Source organism: Carettochelys insculpta, chromosome 2 (assembly GCF_033958435.1).
Source record: "Carettochelys insculpta isolate YL-2023 chromosome 2, ASM3395843v1, whole genome shotgun sequence".
Taxonomy (NCBI): Eukaryota; Metazoa; Chordata; order Testudines; family Carettochelyidae; genus Carettochelys; species Carettochelys insculpta.
The window spans coordinates 269553273-269577782 of NC_134138.1; the positions used below are offsets into that span (position 1 = coordinate 269553273).

General features: G+C 44.2%; 1 protein-coding gene across 2 annotated transcripts; it reads right to left on the reverse strand.

The window, feature by feature from the left end:
• Positions 1-2201: 2201 nt before the first annotated feature.
• Positions 2202-22883, reverse strand: MYD88 (MYD88 innate immune signal transduction adaptor). 2 transcript variants are annotated; one of them, XM_074985151.1, is made up of 5 exons: positions 22523-22883; positions 16575-16694; positions 12558-12738; positions 10941-11032; positions 2202-8329 (listed from the first exon to the last, which is right to left on the reverse strand). In XM_074985151.1, the coding sequence occupies exons 1-5, from the start codon at positions 22872-22874 to the stop codon at positions 8175-8177; spliced, it is 900 nt and encodes a 299-aa protein (XP_074841252.1). In that variant the 5' UTR covers positions 22875-22883; the 3' UTR covers positions 2202-8174. The 2 variants fall into 2 exon arrangements, with proteins under 2 accessions (XP_074841252.1, XP_074841253.1); XM_074985152.1 differs by lacking the exon at positions 16575-16694.
• Between the last annotated feature and the right edge of the window lie 1627 nt (positions 22884-24510).

The window sequence follows — 24510 nt, forward strand, 5'->3', positions numbered from 1 at the left end:
GAGAACCTGCACCAAGGAAGCATGGCTGTGCAGGAAGAACCATTACTTATTTCTGGGGGTAATTCTCTGCCAGAACATTTAACATTCTGCACACAATACACTAAAATTCTGCATATTTTATTGTCAGAAGAATGCAATACAATCACATCAGTTTCAGTTATTTTAGTAATATATTTCAACCACAATACAATAGTTAGAGAATGGGGAGCATTGGAGGAAATCCCAGAACCCTTTTCTCTCAAGGTAATCGAGCTAGATTTGACCCTTAATTTCCAGTTCTCAGTCAAAGAATATAGGCAGCCATATGCTCACTGTTACATCATAGGTAACTGAAAAGCAAGTGAGGGCTGAGGAATCAAAATCACAATTGATATTGGCTACTTACCATCTCCAGAATGGTCAGTACCAAGCAGTTTTAATAGCATTTTTTCTTTAATCGCAAAAATTTAGACCAGTTCTACTCACTAAGGGACCCAAAGTATTTATAAGGCCATAACGTCCTTGTCACCACTCTGACAATGTAAAGAAGCCTTAAATTTTTTACACCCATTTTATACTCCAGAGGAACTCACAAGGACAATGGGGACAATTCACTAAACAGGCAGATTGCTACATTCTGCTCTGCTTCACTCCTGTGACCTCAGAAACATCCCAAGGCCATGCGTCTACACTCCAAACATGCCTTAATAGCAATTAAGAGGGATGGCAGATCTCTCATGTACACACACGACTGCTCAGGCTACATCCCAGTGGTGACATATGTCTGCCTGAGCTGCTGTGTAGGGGTGCATGATCACTCTTGGGGACTTCCCTTTGGGTCCTCCTCAGAAGTCATTTTTCTGCAGGAAAGCAAACAAGCCTTTGGGGGACGTGAATTCTGCACATGCATAGTAATGCAGAATTCCCCCAGGAGGCCTCAGAGTCTTGCCCCAGTGGCCACCAGGAGAACTGTTTGAGTGTGAAATATACTCAGTCCCTGCAGTCTTCTTGGCATGAATGCACATGTGAAATCTAGAACACACCTCCCTCAAGCAACCATTTGCATGATCTTGTTTCCTAGCATTGTAAATAAGCAACGAGGGCCTAACCCCATTGAGAAAACCCTCTTTAAAGGGTTAATTATTATAGACAATAGGTAATCAGATGGGGCTTTTGCCCCATCTGCAGGCAATCCGGGGAGTAAAGAGAGCATGTGGGAAGAACTGGCCTCTAAAGAGGAGCCCAGGCCTCATTGCTAGAGCTGGTGCCTATTAGTTTTCTTCCATACAGTAGAGAGCAAACTATTAGCAATGTTCATCAATTCAGTCAGTTTTTAAACCAATTTAGTGAAATTAGTGCACACACTGAGACTAGGCAAACTTTCGCCTTCTGTACAACCAGCTCAGGCAAGCTGAGAACCAACACGAGACAGTTCTACTCCCACAATGCTTACATGGGTAGATCCATTGACTACAGCAGGTTTTTGAAGTGCCAGTTTATGGCCAGATTGGGCTCTTAGCTGATCACAGTTCAGAATGCATTGTTTCTCATCAGCACTTGTAATGTGTTAAAATTTATTCATTGTAAATCGACCTTTCTAAAACAGAGGAAAGCTAGAGCCAGCTTCAGACCAGACATGTAGAAATCTCCACTCTAATGCCTGTGGTTTTGCTACAGAAAGAACAATTTGGTGGGCCTGGTTTCAAGATCTTCATCAAGGAGTTCTACCAAGTTTCACTATCACTCAAAGTAGTACAAACTCACCTTGTAACTTGCAGTCTTCACACCAGACAGGACTTGAACTCACAATCCCTGGCTTAGGAGGCTAGTGCCTTATCCATCTATTACACAAACACACTGATTGATGGGAGTCAGCTAAAACAGAAGCATTTATAATTGTACACAAAGAGAACCTTTGCCAATGGTGACATGTTTGTATAACATCCGGAGTTGACTGAGGGACATCAACTATATCCTCTAGAATTTGGCTAGCTTGTTCTCTTCACTAAATTCCAACAGCGTGTTTGCTAGTGATACAGCATTTGTACTTTTTGCTTCATTTTCCCAAAGATAATCAAAGTGCATTTTTCTTGCCCTTTTGTGCATAATGCTGCTTCTGCCATCTTTTCTCCTGTGAATGGAAGCTCTGGAACAAAATGATCTTATGCTGAGGAAACTCCATTCATCTCAATGGGGCCATATGAGTATAACAAGCAGAATTTGGTCCAGAGAGAACACTGCTTTTTTGTATTGCCTTCCATCTGGGGAGTTCAGAGCATTGTATACAAACAACTGAATTATGTTGTACAAATATTCTCAGGTAAATACTGTTCCCATTTAATAGATGAGGAAACTGAGATACAGAAAAATTACTCAGAGTCACAGACAGAATCGGGAACAGCTCTCCTGACTCCCAGTTTTATATTTCAAGCATGAGATGATCTTTTACCAGTCAAGAGAGTAAACAGACCTTCAAACAAACCTAAGGCCCAAGGACCTAATTCTACCCCAAGGTGCACTCATTTAAGGCAGAAGTTGTAAAGTTTTCAGTCACCTATGTCACTTAGGCACCAAATTTCCAAGGAATTTAAGAGCCCAAGTGTCACTGAAAATCACTGAGACTTAGCTACTTTTGAAAATGTTACCTGCTGTTGGGTTGTGTCAATATTGTCAGTTTCATGTTCACCTCTATGTCGCTTCAGATATGCCCCCCCACAGAACTGGATGTGTTTGCTTTGTATCCTCCATTGTTGAGCACTATTTATTAGCATGCAGGGGGAAGCCAGACTACATAATACTGTAATGTCATGCAAGTAGACTGTGAACCCTAGCTTGATATGGAGCAAAACTGCATTTCTTACCCTTGCAAAGCAACACCTGATCTGAGAGGTGCTGTGTTTACATGTGTAAACTACCTTAAGGGTAGACTGTGCCCTACTCCTAAGTAGGTACATAGGGGATAAAACTGGCAATTCCCCACACCCCATCCTGCACAGCTATGTGTGACCTATTTGGACCTCTGGGCAAAGGGAGAAATGAGCCAATGTGAGGGGAACGTGCAGAGTCCTGGTACCAACCTACAAAACAGCTAGCAGACTTGGCTGACTACAGGCAAGGTGAAATGGAGGAAGCTGCATCTTGTCAAGTGAAGAGTGAGACCTGGAGAGGAACTGTATCTCTCTGAAGCATAGTTTCTTGGTAGTATTCCTCCTAGGGTGCCAGGCTACACACTATCGAACACACAGAACAAAATCTATAAAGGCTCCATCCGGGAATAGCTGGTTTCTGCCTTTTGGTATCGCCCAATACCACACTTCCCCATAAAGGCAGGTGTTCTCTGAGTCAGAAACAACACATTCACACACCCAGTTGCTTTTCTTCACTCTTTACTTTGGCCCCATTTCAAAAGTAGCAAAACTTTTTAAAAAGACCCAACCAGTGGAACAGTTGATATAAAACATCAGAATGGACAGAAAATAATGAAAACATACTAATAAGTGATCTGATATCAACATGCACAGTTGTGATTGCTTTAAAATGAGATAAAAAATACAACATAACTGACATGGTTTGTAGGTAAGTTTTAAAAAAAAACATTCAGTATTTGACTCTTCCTTAGCACAGCAGGCAGCAGAAGAGAGGAGAAAACATTCCACTGCAACTGAACCGCCTTTGGAATAAACATTTTAAGGCTTCAGCGAAAGTCACATTCAGAACAGATTTAGGAGAAAGTCAGAAGTGCGTAAGATCTGGAGGTTACGTTAGCACAGAGCAGCGTTCTCCACACTGTGGGGCGTCCCTGATAGGAGGCAAGGGGAAACATTTGTGGGAGGGCACAGTGAGACTTGGGCTAACCCTCAAGGGAGCTGGCCCAAGATCACCACCCAGCCCTGCTCCTGCCCCTAGCTTTTGGCTCTGCCCTGTTCCCAGCCATGCCTCTGCTCCCAGTCATGATCCCAGGTGTAGCCCAATGACCCCAGGTGTAGCTCCAAGCCCTGCTCTCAGCTCCTGGGGGCATGTAGACAGATTATATTCTGGATAAGGGAGTGTATAACATAAAAGGTATGAGAACCACTGGCATACAGTATATTACAAAAGTACATATTTACACCTTATATCTCTGGGCTTGCTACTTGTAACCCCAATGAATTATTTTAGCCCAGTGTATTTTAAACTTTGAGACCACAGAACACCAAACAATACCATTTTTATGCAGAACACCTATGAAAATTTTCTTTAAAAAGTTATCAGACCAAAAAAAAGAAAACAAATACAGGTCAAGGAACATGTTGCAGAACATAGTTTAAGAAACTGTTTTAGCCTACATTAAAAACTTCTGACATGATTTTACAACATTGTTGAGTACATGCATATCCCATTCATTAACAATATTTTGCACTGAGATGGAGAAACTAAGGCACAGAAAGAGTTAGGTGACCATATAGTGTTGACTAAGCTATGGGTCTTTGATGGTTATCTGGAATGGTAAATTCATCTGGGTATGTTTAGATGAACTAGAAATTATGAAGCTTCTGCTGTTTCTTTCTTTGCAAAAAACAGCATCTTCTCTATGCAGTAGAGATGTTCAGCAATCATTTAATCACACAGTAACTATTAATATGGTATTGTGCGGGTTTATTGTTTGCATTGCTGTAGCAGCTATGGGCCAAAACCAGAGATCAGGGCCCACAACTGGAGGTGCTATACACACATGTAAAATTATAATCTCTGCCCAAAGGTTTCACTGTCCATGTTAAGTAGTTCCCACTTCAAACAGGACACGGGGAGTCAGGGAATGTGGCCTCCAGTTCTTGCGTTGCCAGTGATTCACAGTGCAATGTTGGATAAATCACAAACTTTGTGCCCCAGTTTCCCCTCCATGAGTTGGGGATAACGCTCCTCTTCCAGCAAGCAGCCTTACTTAGCAGGTGTAGTTTAACAAGTCAGTTGTGACTCACAATGGCCCTCTAGTGGCTGGCCAATGAAAAGTTTCCAGTCTATGGCCTGTGGAGTTTAGTCATTCAACAGCAGCTCACGCTTTCTGAGCCAAAGGCAGGGCTTTTTTTCCATGGGAACACAGCGGAACTGCCTTCCACCAGCTTTTTTCCTGGTGCCATTTTTAAAAATTGCCACTGCCACCACTCTGCCTCTGACTCCCTGCCTGCAGAGGAAAGAGCAGGACTCAATTTAACTGGCTTAATAGCCAGCCAGACCATTAAACCAATTAAATTGACTTCTGCTCTTTCAGCATGCAGGTCAGGGAGCTGCTCCTGTGGCTGCATATGGGGGAGCCGTGAAGCTGGGGAAGCAGCAGAAGCACCTGGAGCTCCTTTGGAAAGGCAAGTCCTGTGGTTGGGGGGTGGAGGCACTTGGGGAGGGTTAAGCCTGGGAGTGCGTTGGGGCTGTGGGAGCTGGATGGGTGGGGGTTAAGCCTGGAGTGGGTTAGGGCTGCAGGGCGTTGAGTTGAGCTGGGGCTGTGTGGGGGGTTGAGATGGAGCTGCATGGGGATCGAGCTGGGCAAGGGAGTTGGTGGGGGTGGTGTTGAGCTGGGGCTGTGCGGCCACATCGGGGTTGAGCCAGGGCTGTGCAGCCGTGTGAGGGTTTGAGTGGGGGAGGGATGAGCTGGGGCCACGGAGGGAGGGAGGGTTTGAGATGGGGGAGAGGGTGGGTTGGGGGGTGCCGAGCCACAGCCGTGCAGTGGGTTTTGCCTGGGTGATGCATTAAGCCGGGGCTGCATTGAGTGGGCAGACTGAGCGGGGGTGGGGGAGGTGCATAGGGAGGGCGGTTTGGGGTGCTCATATTCACCAACAAAATCCAGCCAATTCCCTCCAGTGGCCAGAGGCCCGGGTTAGTTAGAAACTAGACTGGATCCCAAGAGAAGTACCTGTGCTCCACTTCTGCCCCAAGAGTTGTAGGAGAAGAGAAAAGGGAAATACATTTATACCCATGAAGAGCATTTAACACTGGGGGATACCCCACCCCAAAGGTTATCTTACCAATTCCCACGTCCTCAGGACAGTCCCATGAGGGTGATTTCAGAGTGGTGGAAACAGTTATGTTTATGGGAGAGATGGCAAAAAGTGTGTTTTACAGGCTCATCCAAAAGTGTTCTCCAGCACTGATGGCTATGAGCGTTAACAAGCTTCAGTTATTTGAGGCTAACACTGATAGGGATGGCTTGTCTAACACAAGAGCCCTATTGGCTAAACACCCCATAAAACATGTATCAGCCACATCTTATGAACAAACATTAATGCCCTTTAAAAACAAAAATTTCTACTAGAACTCAACAGCTAGTATTGCAATGAACAGTGATCCGCTACTGTTTGAAAGTTCACACGAATATCTCATATTAAGCTACAAAATCAATAGCAAATCAGTGGCTGAAGGAATGAACTTAACATGCAGCAACTCAAGCAAACAGAGGCACAGTAAAACCACATTGCTTTGTATGTAAACATTTACCAAACCACTATGTGAGACCTTGAAAGGTTATTCTGAAAGTGTCACCTCTGAAAAACAAACCAACCAACCCAAGTTTCCGGGGCTGGGTCCTAGGTAGCCCCGGAAGTTGAGACCAACACTATGCAAGCAACAATTATAGCAGCAACCGTGATGCTCCTAACCTCATTCATATATACAACTGGGGACATATTTTAGATTAAAGCATACTGATTAAGGAACCAAAGTATAATGATATATGAATTAAAATATACCTGTTCATATTAAAGCAAAATTACTATTTATGTTTAAGTAGATTTGATCTATAATTTAAGGCACTCTTTGTCAGATACTTATCCCTTTGATACTGGGACATTCCTGTGAGAGTCTTAGTGGTCAAATGGTTTAGGGGGCCGCAACTACAAAATTTTCAGCTTCAAGGCACTGGAAGCAAGAGGCATTCAGCATGCGTGTGTGTTAAGGGTTCAACTCTGAATACAAATCTAAGACTGAGACATTGCTGTGAGAATTATCTGCTGTGAACACTACAGGATCTATGATTTCCCAGTGCAGATGAAAGACCGTCACTCAGTTAAATGGGACATGAGCACAGATGGACCAGACATCACATGTTACAAGCAGAACCCCCATTATTTAGTAAGTCTTTCTCAATGGCTTTTGCTTTTAAAGAAGAAACAATAATTGGATATTAGGAAAAACTATTTCACCAGGAGCGAAGGAAGCACTGGAATGGGTTACCTAAGGAGGTGGTGGAATCTTCATCCACAGAGGTTTTTAAGGCGAGGCTGCTTGACAATGCCCTGGCTGGATGATTTAGTTGGGGGTGGTCCTGCTTTGAGCAGGGGGCTGGGCTAGATGATTCTATGATCAAGATAGGAGGACCGTTTTAGAAGATGTCAGCAACAGGAGAGTTACGTGAATAACTAACTCACTTAGCAGGTTGGAATAGGACCTAAAATGTTTAAAAAAGGTGGAAATTGAGGAAAAATATTCACAAAATAAATTTGTTTCAGTCATTTCTCAAGAGTCACATACTGTGAAAAATCATGGGAGATCAGTTAATTCTTTTAGGTACTTAAACAATATTTAAGTAAATTTGATGCTTATTAAATACAAAGAAAGAGTCCTGCAGACTGAGTCCACACAGCCAGAGGGCCCGTACATTCTGACAGCAGCAATGCAAGCTGTCTTTCTAGTGCGCTACAACCTGGGTCTGGAGGGGACGTTGCTAGAGAACAAAAGAGGAGTTCAATGCTTGGCCTCTCTGCAAGTAGGATACCCATATCAATGATCTGCGTGGTGTTCATCATTTGTACACGAGGAACCACTGAGACTTCCAAATTAATTTCACGCTGGTCGGCAACCTGACCTAGGACTTCATCAGGAATTAGAGAAACTATCCCCCGACAATCCCCAGATACCACTACACTTTAACAATGTAAAATTTGTATAGAACACTGATGGACTTTGACTTTGGTCATTTCAAGTTACCCACCTTGAGAAGTGCATCGTGACCCTTTTATTGCAATTAACTTCCCATTTCTTCCGATTAAGCCTCTCTTCTCATAATGCCTGAGCATCATGTTGCAGGCCCCAGACACAATATTGCAAGGGTCAAAGTTCTGACATTTTGAAAGACTGTACAAACTACACCTGGAAGTTGGAGTCTTTTTTTTTTTTTTTAAGGCACAGCTGTGGTGGATCAGAAAGCACTTGGCTCATCTAGCTTTGCCTCATGGGAGCAAGAGGGATTTTGCCAGTCTTATCCAGAACCATTTTTTGGTGCAGGGATTAGTATAGTCACAGACTGTAATGAACCTCAAGATGCTTGGAAACGCATTCTTCATAGCTTTGCATTTGACTGGAATCAACCGTTTGTGGCGAGCACCTAGAAGAGTCCACACAGACACGTGGGTAAAGAAAGGTCCATCAGAACTATGGCTATCAAGAATTTAAAAACCTGTGTGATTTAAAAAGCTGCTAAATTATAATAAATTACCATTTATTTAAATATTTTGGATATTCTACTTTTTCAAATATATTGATTTAAATTACAACAGAATACTAAGTGTACACTGTATATTTTTTCTATTATAAATATCTGCACTGTCAAAAGAAATAGTATTTTTTCAATTCTCCCATTACAAGTACTCTATTTTTTAATTTCCCCATACAAGTCTTTATCAGCAGAGAGTTGAGTTCAACTTACAAATGTAGAATTACAGACAAAAAGCCCTGTAGTCAATAATAAAACAATGTAAAACTTTTGCAAATCCACTCAGTCCTACTTGTCCAGCCAAATTGTTTAAGCTTGCAGGAGATAATGTTGCCTTACTTCTTGTTTACAATGTCACTTGAAAGTGTGGATTAGTGTTCTCATGGTACTGTTGTAGCCAACTTCGCAAGATATTTATGTGCCAGATGCACTGAGGATTCTGTGTCAACCACCATTCCAGAGGAGTTGTATTCATGCTCATGTTGGGTTCTGCTTAATAATGGTTCAAAGCAGTGCACACCAACCCATAGGATTCTTTATCAGCTGAGGTAGAGGCTAATTTTCTTTTCTGGTGGTTCAAGGTCAGTAGTTTCTACATCCAAGTGTTGCTCTTTTAAGACTTCTGAAAGAATTCTCCCCAACTCCACCCTCTAAGATTTTGGAAAGTACATCAGATTCTTAAACCTTGGGTCGAGTGCCGTAGATATGAGAAATCTCACATTGATACTTTAAGTTTTATCAAATCTGCAGTGAAGGTGTTCTTAACATGAATGTGTGTTGGGTCATCCTCCAAAACTGCTACAACATGAAATATATGGCAGAATGTGGGTAAAACAGAGCAGGAGACATACAATTCTCCCTCAGAGAGTTCAGTCATAAATTTAATTAAGGCATGTTTTTAATGATGATCATCATAATGGAAACATGCCCTCTGGAATGGTGGCCGAAGCATGAAGGGACATACGAATGTTGAGCATATCCGGCACGTAAATACCTTTCAATGCTGGCTACAAAAGTGCCATGCAAACATCTGTTCTCACTTTCACATGACACTGTAAATAAGAAGGCGGCGGCAGCATCTCCCATAAATGTAAATAAACTTAGGCAGAACCATTTTTGGTGCAGGAATTAGTGTAATCACAGACTGTAATGAACCTCAAGATTCTTGGAAATGCATTCTAATTGGTGGAACAAGAAGCATGTATAAAAATGTCCACAGATACTTAATTTCAACTGATGCTCTATTTTTAAAAGTGTGATTAAAACTATGAAAAATCACAATTCATTTTAACCATTATTAATTTGAGTAAATCACGTATTTTAACAGTGATTAATCAACAGCCTCAACTGTAATCATAAATCCACTCTACACACACACACACACACACACACACACAGAGTGGAAACAGCAGCAAACAAAGTTGGGTCCACACAACCAGGCCTGATCCTGATCTCAGTTACACCAATGTAACTCACAGAATCACAGGGCTGGAAGAAACCTCAGGAAGTCATCTAGTCCAGCCCCCTGCTTCAAGCAGGATCAACCTCCACTAAGTCATCCCAGATAGGACCTTGTCCAGCCGGGACTTAAAAACCTGGAGGGATGGAGAATCCACCACCTCTCTAGACAATGCATTCCAATGCTTCACCACCCTTCTGGTGAAGTAGTTTTTCCTAATATCTATCCTACACCTCTCCCTCTTCCACTTCAGACCATTACTCCTTGTTCTGCTATCTGACACCACTAAAAACAGTTTCTCACCCTCCTCTTTAGAGCTCCCCTTCAGGAAATTGAAGGCTGCTATTAAATCACCCCTCCGTCTTCTCTTCTGTAAATTAAACAAGCCCAAATCCCTCAGCCTATCCTTACAGGTCTTGGGCTTCAGACCCTTAATCATTTTTGTTGCCCTCTGCTGAACCTGCTTCAACTCAACTGGCCCTGCTTCTGGCCTGCAAGTTCCAGAGTCAAAGGTCCATTTCCCAGTCAAATATATATAGCAACATGCATCTCAGATTTCTCCTATCTGGTTACAATATACACATGTCAAACTTTGAAGGGTTTTATAAGTCAGTATCACGAACTCCATCGAAAAACCCAGCTGGCAACTAGTGTAGTGTTTGGGGCATGTGTGTAGAAGATTTAAGAGGCCATTGAATTCAACCCCCTGCACTCAGATTGGGCCAAGTAAATGTAGACCTAACAGATGTTTGTGAAACTTGTTCTTAAAAACCTCCCATGATGGGGAGTCCACAAAAACCTGTTTCAGAGCTTGGCTAAGTTTATAGTAATGTTTTTCCTAGTATCTGATCCAAATCTCCCTTGCTGTAGATTAAGCCCAATACTTGTTGTCCTTCCTTCAGTAGACCTGGAGAACAATTGATCCTTGTCCTTTCATAAGCTGAGGGCCTTTAGATGCTACTCAATACAAATAATTAAGAACAATACTGATGATACATTGTTATGGGTAAATGTACCTTTAATGCATTGTCTGAATTCTCTTACCTGGGGAAAGGCTAAGAGCAAATTTGGTCTGGAAATCACATTCATTGCTTTCTAGATAATCATCTGAAATCACCACCACCATCTTCCTACAACTAAAATTAAACAGAGAGTGAGGGAAAATGGTTATTAACTAAAGGAAACAGAGATGCTTTTCATACTTGCTGGAAAAATTTATTTTATAGACCTACTCTGCAGAAAATATGCAACTAGAAGTAGTGTTCCAGCTCTAAAAACAATAAAATCTGAAGAGTTTTGATAACGATTGTAAGTAAAGTATATGTATATATATTACATATAAAATGTTATATTAAAGTACAATTATTAATATTAATATTGCAAAATCAAGTATTTAAAGTTAGGTATGCCAGAATCAAGGTAAAACCTCAGATCAGCCCCCATGTATGAAGGGGTGAGGTGTATGAAAGCATAATGATACAGTCTTTAATACAATCTCAGCATTTGCTATCAGGTGTGTATCACTGATATTAACAAATGTTTTAAATTAAGTCTTACAATGACATAAAACCACCAAACGGCGCACTGTGTAACACTACAGAACCACAAGACCTCAGTACTGTTAGCTTCATCCTCCTCCTACTCATTACTCCCACTCATTTGATATGTCTTGTCTTAAATTACATGGAAAATTCTTCAGAGGCATAATCTGCCTGTGTATTTGTAGAACACCTTGTACAACAGGACCTTGATGCAGACTGGAGCATAGAGATGCTATTGTAACAACCCCCCCTATCTGATAGGATCTTTTGAAAATTCTGACAAGCGGCCACCAGGACATTTTAGAAGTGGTCTAACTTTTCACTGGCCACATAACTTTCAAGTTTCCCCTGTGCATGCCCAGTATATTGGGCAGAAGACCTCTCTCTTCTGAATTCCCTGGCTGCCCCACAGTGCTTGCATGCTCCTTAAGTAGCTATGTTAGTTGCCCAGAGAGATAATGTGCATCATAATGTTCCACCAGGTGGTAAAAGCACCTGGACAAAGAAAAAGCTTCAAAGTGCAGGTACATTCACTCATCTCCCCCACACAGAGGCACTGACAGGGGTTCTCTTTCCAGATACTTCTCCCAGTGCCCAGATGAGAGGAAGAAAAGTTAACCCTTTATGGTACAACTCTGTGTACAACTCCCCGTCAAACTCTATGAAAAGGGCTCTACGGCATTCTGGGGTGAGGCCCAGAGTGACTCTCCCCAGTACTGTCTCTTGAAAACTTATTGGATTTCTGTGTGGAAATCCGGCTGGAAGGGAGCTGATGAAGCTGTATTATCTGCTTCTGGGCCACCTTCGCAGGTTCTTTGAGCCACTACAGGGTATCCAAGCAGCAGAAGAGCGTGCAAGGACCAGTGGTGCTATAAGTAGGGTTCTGCCTTGGGGTCCTATTGAGCTACAGGTTTGGGACACCTCACCCCTTCCTTTTTGAGAGGTCATGTAGGAAACTCCACTAAGACCTCAGCATGGAGTCTCCCGGCCTCTCTAGCCCACCTGGCATGCTCTCCAACAGGAGGGGGGAAATCTGGCAAACAATTCTCCTTTGGCCTACACAAAGTCTAGCCAATCCTCTTCTTACAGCCAGTTCCCCCCGCAGATATTGCTCACTTACCGTTTCTCTATAAGCTCACTCGTGATGGACCACACGCATGATCCTGGCAGGACATCTCGATCGAACACACATAGCTTCAACTTGAACTCCGTTTGCTCCAGCTCTCGGATCATCTCTTGGACAAAGTGAATGTCTTTTTGACAGTAACAGATGAAGGCATCAAACAGCTCTGGCATGTTCCCTGGAACCATTCACAATGGTATGTAATCAAAACAAAAAGCAGTCAAGTAGCACTGTAAAGACTAGCAAAATACTTTACTAGGTGAGCTTTCGTGGGACAGACCCACTTCTTCAGACCATAGCCATACCAGAACAGACTCAATATTTAAGGCACAGATGATAAAAAAAATAATCAAGGAGGACAAATCAGAAAAAAATGATCAAGGTGAGCAAATCAGAGAGTGGAGGCAGGGAAGGTCAAGAATTAGATTAAGCCAACTATGCAGACGAACCCCTATAGTGATTCAGCAAATTCCCATCCCGGTTCAAACCACGTGTTAATGTGCCGAATTTGAATATAAAAGCAGCTCGGCTGCTTCCCTTTGAATAGCAGTGCAAAAGTTTTTTTCAGTAATATGCATACTTTTAAGTCTAACAGAATGCCCCATTCCATTAAAATGTTGACTAACTGGTTTGTGGATCTAGAGTGTTTTGATGTCTGTGTTGTGCCCATTAACCCTTTGTCTAAGGGAGTTAGAAGTCTGTTCAATATACAAAGTATCTGGACATTGTTGGCACATGATGGCATATATGATGTTAGTAGAGGAGCATGAGAAAGTGCCCGTGATTCTGTGGGTAACCTGGTTAGGTCCAGTGATGGTATTTCCAGAGAAGATATGTGGACAAAGCTGGCAGTGGGCTTTGTTGCAAGGAAAGGTTCCAGGACTGGTATTCCTGGGGTATAGACTGTGGCTGTTTGTGAGGATCCTCATAAGGTTGGGAGGTTGTCTGTAGGAGAGAACAGGCATGTCACCTAGGGCCTTCTGGAGTGTTGCATCCTGATTAAGGATTGGTTGTAGGTCTTTAATAATTGGTTGCAGTGGTTTGAGTTGGGGGCTGTAGGTGATGACCAGTGGTGTTCTGTTCTTGGCTTTTTTGGGCCGATCTTGGAGTAGTTGGTCTCTGGGTATTCATCTGGCCCTGTCGATTTGTTTTTTTACTTCTCCTGGTGGGTAATTAAGGTTTATGAATATTTGGTAAAGATCTTATAGTTTTTGGCCTGTCAGTTGGATCAGAGCAACTGTGATTGTATCTAAGAGTTTGACTATAAACAATGGATCTAGTTTTGTGTGCAGGATGGAAGCTAGAAGGGTGTAGGTAAGTATAGCGATCAGTAGGTTTTCGGTACAGCGTGTTACTGATCAGGCCATCCTTGATTTGTACTGTAGTGTCCAGGAAATGTATCTCTCGCGTGGGGTAATTGAGGCATAAGTTGATGGTGGGGTGTAGATTGTTAAAGTCTCTGTGGAATTCTTCTAGAGTCTCTATACCATAGGTCCAAATCATAAAGATGTCATCAATGTATCTTAAGTAGAGGAGGGGTAGTAGGGGATGAGAACTGAGGAATCATTGTTCCAGGTCAGCCATAAATACATTGGCATATTGTGGGGCCATGCGGGTGCATGGTATGCAAGTGATACTGAGTGACTATAAATTCAACCACTGCACACACTCTTCAGGTACTCCAAAATATCTGTTAATCTATAAGGTGCCATAAGACTTCTTGTTGTTCTTCAGGTACTGGAGCCTTTGAATCACAATCTCATCTTAACAGAGTGTGACTCTCTGTTCCCCTCTGCTGCCTTGTATTCAAACAGCAATTTATATGTCAATTGTATAGCTTTTGAGCTAATGTATCTGGTTTAAAGTCTGAGGGTACAGCTACACTTACTCGGAGGATCGACCTGGCCAGGCCCAATCTTCTAGGGTTCAATTCTGCATGTGCAAAATCGAACTATCTGTGGCTGACAGTTGACCCCTGTACTCCTCAATCTTGCAAGGAGTGCAGGCGTGTCCAACCTGGGGCCTGCGGGCTGCATGCGGCCCCACAAGATGGTAAACTTTTAACATTATTATGTGATTTATATACATTAACTATATTATATATTTTGTACGCGGCCCAAGACTATCTTCACTCAATGCAGCCCAGGCAAGCCAAAAGGTTGGACACCCATGGAGTAAGGGAAGCTGATGGGAGTTTCTCCTGTCAACCTCTTTCTTTGAGGACAGCAAGATAAGTAGATTGTAGATATGTCAATTCCAGCTACGCAGTCACTACAGCTGGAACTGCATGTCTAGGATCAACTTTGAGGTCTAGTGTAAACCTGGCCTCAGAGAGACATCTGTGTTAGTCTGTAACTTTAAAAACAACTCACAGTCCTATGGAACCTTAGAATCTAACATACTGATTAAGTCATGAGCTTTCATGGGCAAAACCCACTTCCTCAGATGAGTTGAAAGTGGGTTTTACCCACAAAAGCTAGTGACCTAATAAAGCTGTTAGTCTCTCAGCTGCCACAGGACTGCTTGTTGTGTCTGGTTGAGTTCAAGAAGAAGAGTCTCATGCTTCTAAAAATCGAGAGCTCTAACGTTCAGTCCCTGCAGACATTTCACCTATGGGCATTACTACACTCAAGCTGTGTCTACACTAGCCCAAATCTTCGAAATGGCCATTCTGAAGATTACTAATGAGGCGCTGAAATACATATTCAGTGCCTCATTAGCATGCTGCTGGCCGCGGCACTTCGAAATTGCCGCAGCTCGCTGCCGCGCAGCTCGTCCAGACAGGGTCCTTTTCGAAAGGACCTCAGGAACTTTGAAATCCCCTTATTCCTATCAGCAGATATTTTTTCCTATTCATATTTTTTAGATATTTTTTCAGCAGATGGGAATAAGGGGATTTCAAAGTTCCCAGGGTCCTTTCAAAAAGGAGCCCAGTCTGGACGAGCCGCGCGGCAGCGAGCTGCAGCAATTTCGAAGTGCCGCAGCTGCCGGCATGCTAATGAAGCACTGAATATGTATTTCAGCACCTCATTAGTAATCTTTGAAATGGCCATTTGCATGGCCATTTCGAAGATCTGGGCTAGTGCAGACATAGCCTCACTGTTTGCAATCGTATCAGGCTGGCCTTCAGATTTGGGCAAAGTACACACCACAAAGAGAGTTATATGAGAAACAATTCTAATAAGTAGAAGATACCCAAGTTTGGTAATATCGGCCTATCTGAAGATCAGATACCTGGGTGAGTGACCCACCTGCAGTGCTTACTGAGGCTTTTATTTATTTATTGGGTGCCCAACCACAGATTCAAGTGCTTTATTTTAAGGATAACATTTTGCACAATTAGATATCCAATCTCTACCGGATCAATTCCCCACTGTGTTACTCCAGTTTTACACCAGCATAATACCACTGATTTTAATGGAGCTGTGCCAGCATCTAATTGTAATATAGTGAAGATCAGGCCTTAAAAGTGGGGTAGGAAAAATATGAGCTCTCTCTGCCCCAGACAGAGCCCTACAATCAGAGCCCCACAGGCAGACCCTTTTACTTGTGACAAGCCCGCAGGATTCAAACTCTTTGGCTCTGTCTCCAAGCTCAGAGCCTAGATCAGTAAATGGAACTTTATGATCCCACTCACCTCAGCAGATCTCCTTCCAAATGAATGAAACTTTAGAGCCATCTAATAAACTTGGACACGAGGGAAGCTTTTTAAATCATGTACAACATCATGCAATGCAAACCTTAAGCCTATAAAACTGCACAGAGTTCCCTGTGCTTCATTACATTACCGCTCTCTGATCCTCACTGCATTTGCCCAACGGCCCCACTCCCTTTCTGAGTCTTTCAATGCTACCTCCTTGCTTGGTCTAGGAGCCATGTATATGCATGAGGGAAGGGCACAGATAGGAAGGGAGGTAAACGGATCTCAGTACTTCTAACAGAGGTCTGCTACACAGAAGGCAAATGCTAGCAAAGCATATCTATTATTAAATCAATAAATCTATGACTATTTACCATAAGGATCATCTCTGGTAGTGAGGCCTGACATCTCTATTGTCTTCGGGACACTGCTGTCCACTGCTGGCACCTGAAGAGGCTGCTCTTTCTTCTGTAGGTACTTCTTACAATCCTCTTCTACAAGATACGCAAAAAGACAATTTGATACTGGTCCCGCTGCTGAGCTTCTGTAAACAGGGCAGCTCTCTGAGCAGTAATTAAACGATGCACAAAAGCCACCCAGTCCTTCAGCAGCTTTCTGACTTGAAAGTTCAAGAGCCTTACATTGTTAAGGTGAATTGATTTAGGAGCACTAGTTGTCTGTCGCATGCACTGACAGACTGGGAAAAAGGTGTGATTCAAGTGTTATTTCTTACTAGCCATCATGTACAATGTATCAATGTATGCAAATATCGCCAGTGCAGTGACTCCAAGGATTTTAACATCCCCCTGGTTTCTTCTTGTTGTTGCTCATTTTGAGTTCTCAACCAATACTTAATGAAGCACCACCAATTACTTTAGAGCCAAAATCTAGAGCTCTAGAGGTATGGGGTCGAGGGGGAGGTGCTTTTTTTTAGGTCTTCATAAAAATCTAATAAATGTAATGAACTGATTAACTTGTGTATATCACTGGCTAAGAATCAGAGAATCATAGTGTTAGAAAGGATTGCAAAGGTTACCTAGTCTAACCCTCTGCCAAGATACAAGATTTGTCTAAACCATCCTTCCATGTGGTGGAATCAGAATTGATGATCATTTGCAGAATCAGAGATTCAGATGCTACAGTGCAAAAGGCCACATGAAAATCTATTTAAAGCCACGCAAAACAGTACTGATTACACTGTCAGCAGAAAATCTCCCTTAGCTTAAGTTGTGCTATGTTCTTCTGAACCAGTAAGATTTGGACTCTGATTCGCTGCTGCTGTGATATTCCCATGAAGTCCTACCTTAATATTGGTTTCTGATAAGCAGAAATATGCTCACTCATTTTATTTTTAAACAGTCTAGATGAAAACAATATTTTTTTAAATTCCCTTGTAGTGCATACAACCAACACATTGGAGCATTGTGTCAGTGCATGAGAACCACTGAGTAAAAAGAGACCTGAAACTATTAGAGGTGGGGGAAAAAAAACTGAAAGTGACTAGTGTTTTTTTCCCCCATACTCAAGTGGAAAATGCAAACAGAGAGCATAAACTGAGAAAAGTAAATTGATTTAATGTATTATGAGTTATGTTGCAACATATTTTTAAGCAGACACCATGCAACCCTTTCACTTGAGGATTACAGGCTGGTCATCGTGATCAGAACAGTTACTGAGGGACTGGAAATAGCAGGAAAGAGAATCTACTGGAAGTAATGACACAGTTTAGAAGAACAGCTAGGTAAAGAAAAACAACCACAAAGAGAGCAGTAGTAAAAATCAGAGCTATTAGCAGAGCTTAGAGGGGAAGTTCCAGGCACTGCATGAAAACCAGGCCTTTGGAGGCATAAGAAGGCAAATTAATATTTAAAAATATATATATTGACCCTCGACACACACATAAAGGGAATACAGTTAGTGGCCTGATCTGAATTTTTCTAGACTATTTTCCAGTTCCTCATCAGAATTTCATTCAAGTCTCTGACACCATGTTCATGAAAATAAGTCCTTTGCTAGTTTGTCTGTTCAGGGCCATCCATACACGCTTATTTGAACACTTCAGATTGTTCCGTTCATGATGCAAACGTTCTAATCCTTTTGACCATCCCTCTCTGAGAGCGAAAGCAGAACAGTCAGAATGACACACCAGCTGTGGCAAAACCCACACAGATTTGTTTTAAATACAGAATTTAGGGCAATTTCACTAAAATAAAAATGAGGTTTTCCAGTCAACCTGAGCTGATTAATGATCACCGGAAATTTTGCATGGGTCAGTCTCCACACTAGGAAATACTGAGTGAGTTTTACTCTGAGTCATGTGTTAATTAGGACACAAAGCCAAAGTGATCATCAAGGGGTCTGCACAAAACCAACTTGATGAGGCTGCGTGAAGCTTGCAAACTGCAGTGGCCAACTCCCATGCAATTTTTATAAACTACCTACAGCAGGGGTGCACAGTAATGTGGACAGGACATAGTTCGCAAGAGTTAAGCCCTTGGCAGGCCACTGGATGCTTTATTTTCCCACACATTCAGAGATACAGCCACTCACAGCTCCTGTTGGTTGCAGATTGTTGTTCCTGGCCAATGGGAGCTGTGAAAAATGCAAGAGGCCAGGCTGCCGCTTCCCACAGCTCCCAGTGTCCAGGAACGGTGAACCATAGCCAAGGGGATCCATGAGAGGCCATATCTATAGATGCCCTGGTAAATAAAGCATCTGGCAGCCCACCAAGGGAAAACCCTGGTGAACTTGTCTGGCCCACTGGCCACTTATCACCCACGCTTGACGTACAGTCTATGCAAATAACCTCAATTTCAGGCATATAACATCGCTCTGATTGTAACATGAATCACAGCTTGCCTAAGGGAAGCTGAAGAAGTGGAGTGAAAATTATAAACAAACCCTATGAGGAAAGGGTAGATGCACTGGGCATGTTCCAAGTAGAGAAAACAAGACAACTGAGGGAGATTAATTACTGAGCAGAAAAGTACCAGTTTCTGTTGCTAGTCAGCTAGAAAGCAAGAAAAAATATGGGATTTTGCAGGGACAATTTGGAATAAACACATCAAGGTAAATAGCTTTACAACCTTAAGAACCACGGAAAAAGCTGCTAAGGGAGGCAAAACTGCCACTATTCAAATGGAAACGCAGGAGCCATGATACATATGGTTGCTACAATGCAATGGGATGAACACTTGACCCTACTACTGCATGGATAAAGGGGTTGGTTCTGAAGCACATGCCACAGGCCAAATATTGTCTTTGGAATTCTATGCTGTGGATTGGTCCCTTCAATTTTGGTTTGTATGTAATTTTTCTCAGGCATGTATAGGTGTTTATTGCCACAACAACAAAAATAGATGAAAATTGGCACAAAAAACACAATTTTTCTGATGAAATATTAGGATTTGTTTTGGAGCATGGAAGGGTGGGAAGAAAAAGTTCTCAGTAGACTAAGTTAGATTAATGGAATGCAGCATGGTGAAACACAATGCCATCTCCCAGTTTAAACCAAAAAAAAAAAAAACCCTTTAGTCAAATGAAAAGTCTTATTTGGGAATGAAACAGTTAACTGTTACAGACTTAGAACTCAGCCTATAAATATTTAACTGAGTGGGCCACACCATTTGCAGCACATACCCAACTTCATTCTTCTCTCCTGTTTTTTTTTTTTTTGAAGGAACTTTTGAATGTTACCTCATGCTCTGAAACATATTCTGGTTGCAGACTTTGGTTTCCTTCCCATTTCAGTGTGTCAGATCTTTTAACTACTATCTGCTATCAATGTGAAATAGGTGCTAGTGGGCATAAGATTCATCAGTTCGCTCATAAGTGTATGCACTTCAGTGCTTTAATGCATGCATGCCAGCCTTTTGGTTTGTCATGTCTTTTGTAAACTAATACTAGCCTTATTTAAATATCTGGTTTGAATATACACACAGACTGTGTGATTATAATACATCTATCTCATGCAAGACACTGTATTCTCCTAAAAATACAAGGGGGTGGGGGTTTATATGTGTTAATGATACAAAAGTAGGTTGAAAATTGGGGGGAAAAATGAAAACTACTTTTTGTAAAGCCCGGAATTTTTGGTAATAATCATCTGAAACTGAAAACAAAAGGACTTAGCTATGAATCACTCAGATGCTGCTCTAGGAAAAAGACTAGAAGCTCCAACATATAAATGCAACCAGGCCAGTTGGATCAAGAAATAGCATTGCTTAAAGCCCATGTTTAGTACCAGCGATACAGGTAGCTGCAAAACTCCAGTTTTAATGCATGTTAGGGGCATGATCTTGAGTAAAATAATCTCCCACTTACTTTCCTGAATGTTTAGGGTGCCCAGCAATTATCACAGACACACAGACCTAAGTTATAGTCTACAGGGGTGACTCTCAGATGAAAGCCCTTCTCCAGGTCAGATCCCTCCCAGTTAAAGCCTTTCTATTATATTGAGAGATTCAGACCTGGTGCCTCTCCCTGAATGAAACTGTAGACATTAATATGGCAAGGAGAACTGAAAAGACAGCTCCTAAAGGAAGAGTGTGAGTGCCAGAATTAAGAGCATCTGAACTGCACCTTCATTTGGGTTGCAAGTTCAAACTTTCTCACCCAGCAGGAAGTATCTGCTGCCTGTTATGGTCCTCAAATGAAAGAAAAAAAAGACAGACTGACACTCATATGGCAAAAACCTGATATGTTTTCTTAAAATGAAAAATAAATAGAGAATGCTCAACATACATGTAGGTGTAGGAGGGACCCAAGTGGAAATCTCTCCCCAAGAGAATCTCTATACTACATCACTAGTTTAGCTATTCAGTGTTTCACAAGATGCAGTGGTAAAGATCTCCATCTTGATTTTTCATCAGCAAGCAACAGGAAATAAGATATCTCACTTCCCCACCAGTAAACCAGCAAGTGTACAGCCTGGAAAACTGTCAAGCGTTATTTGTGAGTCAAGTGACCTCAGAAATATTAGGCGATAAAACTTCTCTTCCAGTTAGCGCCACTTCGGTTCTCTTGATGTTTAAAGAATGGCTCTGGCCAGTCCCTCACACAACTGCCAAGTCCACAGATCCAAGCTGGGCTCCAACACAGACAATTTGGGTTGTATCCCAGGGATCATCACCAGAAATGAAGGTTCTGCTGGCCAAGTCATACCCTCAGTCCACCTCCACTACCTTTGGATCATGCGCTCCAAGACACTAGAGCAAACCAGCTCATGGCTAATGTTGCCAACGGTATCATTTGACCTGCAGGATTTATATCACCGGAGATGACATGCAAGACAGAAAGGATGCAGAATTTGCAGGGTAGGTAATTAGCAAAAATATGATGCGCTCTCTTTTCCACTGAAAACTGGGCAAGTTTGTATTAAAAAAATCAGAGAAACACAATAAATATGTAACTCTGCAAAGTCACAGAGTTAGCCATTTTAGTCTGTATTCTAACAAAAATAACCAGCAGTAATGTTGTCCTTTAAAGACTAACAAAATAATTTATTGGGTGATCAGCTTGCATGTGACAGACCCTGATAGATCTGAAGAAATTATTTTGTTAGTCTTTAAAGTGCTATGTGACAGCTTGTTTGTTCTGCAAAGTCAGTTTTCAGAATAGAAAACCAAAAAGCTCTGGTTAGGTTAGGCCCCCAAATTTATCTTCCCAGCAAAATCTGTATCCTATGCAATATTTCCATAATATTTTTCATATTTCTCTACAGATGCCAATAGGCTTTCGTTTCCTCGAAGAAAGATCAATTTCAGGACCTAAACAAGATGACAGCAGCCCTTTACCTTTGCCTTTTAGCTGAGGCTTCTTAATTAACCTGCAATGATTACAAGGAGACAAAGTCACCACCAAGAACTGCCAAAGGAAACCCACCTCAGCTGAGCAGTTCTGGCTCAAAACCCAGCCAGGCCCTACATCCGCGTTCAACACTAATGTTGAACTTTAGGGGACAAGAGCAAACCCAAACTTCTCCGCACTTTCCAGTGGTCCCGGAGACACGACCCTGCTCATCCCTTCCTGGCCTGGGGCTGGGGGTGCACTGGGGTGGTTTACAGGTGCTGTTTGTGCTGTACACCCCACGAGGCAGGGCTCCTAGCTCGGCCCCAGAACCTGTGCAGATGTAACCCGGCGATCAGAGCGGGGGGGGGGGGAAGCTGAGCCCGTCTCTTCCTCCACAAGCCGCCCAAGCGGCCCGTGTTGGGGACAGGTCCAGCGCCAGCGCCCCGGGGGCAGGCAGGAGTCGGGTTCGGCAGCCCCGGCGGGCGGGAGGGACCCGGCAGCGGGGCGCCCTTAGCGCAGCTCCGGCTCTTACCGATGCGGTCGCCCAGGTCGGCCAGGACGTCGTGGCGGCCCAGGGCCCGCAGCAGCGCCAGCAGGCGGCCCACGGTGGCGCCGCCGGGGCAGCGGGCCTGCCAGTCCTCCAGCAGGCGGGCGGTGGGGTCGGGGTGCGCCTCCAGCTGCTTGATCTCCAGGTACTCGTAGCCCAGCTCCTCGGCCAGCGTCGTCCAGTCGGCGGCCACCGCCGCGCGCGGGTTGAGGTACAGGCCGAGCCGCCGCCGCACCGCGAAGTTCAGCGCCACCAGCGGCACCGCCTGCACGTCGGGGGGCGGTGAGGCGCCGGGCCCCGGAGAGCCGCAGCCGGCCTCGGCCGTGGCCGTGGCCATGTCGCGCTTTGCCGGCCAGGCCCGGCCGCTGTCGCAACTTCCCCTCCCGCCCTGCTCCCGCCTCCGGGCCAGCCCCCGCCCCGTTGCGTCCCGTCCCGTCACGCCTCCGCGCCGGGCCGCCGCTCCGAGAGAGGCCCCCGCGCCCGGACGCCGGAGACAGACGGACAGGCTGGACCCCACCGCACCGCGTGGCAGCCAACTAGGCCCAGCCCCGAGAACAGACACCCCTGCTTCCCGCCGGGCCTGGGGGTAGAGCCTCTGCCTCACCCAGGACTAGGGCCAGCCAGCCACCCCCAGCCCCGGGGATGGACAGACAGACAGGCCCTCTCTCTGCCCCTGAGCCTGGCGGGGGGGGGGAATACACCCCTACTTCCCCCAGCCTGGGGACAGAGCCTCTACCTCACCCACGGCTGGGGACAGACAGCCACCCTCTATCCCCCAAGCCCAGGGATGGACACCCCCTACCGCCCCCAGCCCTGGGAACAGACACCTACCCCCTTTCCCCACAGCCCAGGGACAGACAGATCTCCCCTCTCCCCCTGGCCTATGGCCAGACAGCGACCTCTCTTCCCCCCAGCACCGATAGCTCTCCCACTGCCCCCCAGGCATTACATCATCAGCCAGCCGTCTCCCAGCCCTGTGAGCAGACAGCCCCCCTCTGCCTCCCACCGGCCAGGGGACGGAGAGTGGATCTCATGGCAGCCAGCCCTGGACACAAGCAGATGGGACTCCACAGCAGCCAGCCTGCCCTGACCTATGGGGCCCTTGACAGCCAGTCCCAACTCCAATCATGGGGACAGACAGAAGCTGGGACCTGTGGCACTTAGGGCCCTCTCCTTCCCCAACCTTGGACAACGCCCTGACAGACAGCCATCCCCACCAGCCCAGGAGCAAAATACACAAACCTGACCCTTCCGGAGGAAGGGCTGTTAGGATGACCTGATAGCCACCCAGTCCCCATCCACCTTCCCTTGGAGCAGATACAGCTTGGATGATGGTGTTTCTATTGGGATCAAGCTAATTTGTATTAGAAACCAAGATCAGGGTCCCCCTGGGCTGGGCACTGCTTGAACACAGTAGATGCATCTACACTAGGAACTAACTTTGAAGTTAACTTTGGAGTTAGGCCCTACGTTGCAGTAGCCGGCCATCTACACTCATCTTCCCTTACTTCAAAGTAACAGGCCCCGCTTCTAAGTTGTTAGTGCATTCTTTGAAGTAAGGTGGGTGTAGATGCTGAGCTTCGAAGTTGCTTACTTTGAAGTAAGCAACTTTGAAGTTATTTTGGTAGTTAGATACAGCCCGTGAGCTCAAGGGGCGGGGGGCAGGCAGGGGGTGAGAAAGGAAGCATGAACAGCTCCATGCTGACAGAGATTGTGTACCAAACAGGTCCAGCAGTACTGGGTGACCCCCTTTCCCTAACTACCTGAAACAGGGTGAAGCCTACTCACTTAGTCTCTACCCCCCTCCCCTTCCTTACCCAGAGCTGATCCACAGAGTACCTATGCTGCAGGTGGTGTACCCCACCTGGTAGCATCACGGGTGGATGACGTCACAGACATTACATGACCTCAGAAATCTTCAGCACTCACTAGTTAAACCAGATCAACTGCTCTTCTTCCTCTCTGGTGGAGAC

What these genes read in the sequence shown, in the direction of transcription:
- MYD88 (XM_074985151.1), bottom strand. Translation starts at nt 22,874, where the DNA reads ATGGCCACGGCCACGGCCGAGGCCGGCTGCGGCTCTCCGGGGCCCGGC. An exon ending in TACCAGAGATGATCCTTATG is followed by an intron (nt 12,739 to 16,574) that starts GTAAATAGTCAT and finishes GAATGGTTCCAG; the next exon opens with GGAACATGCCAGAGCTGTTT. An exon ending in AGTGAGCTTATAGAGAAACG is followed by an intron (nt 11,033 to 12,557) that starts GTAAGTGAGCAA and finishes GTTTAATTTTAG; the next exon opens with TTGTAGGAAGATGGTGGTGG.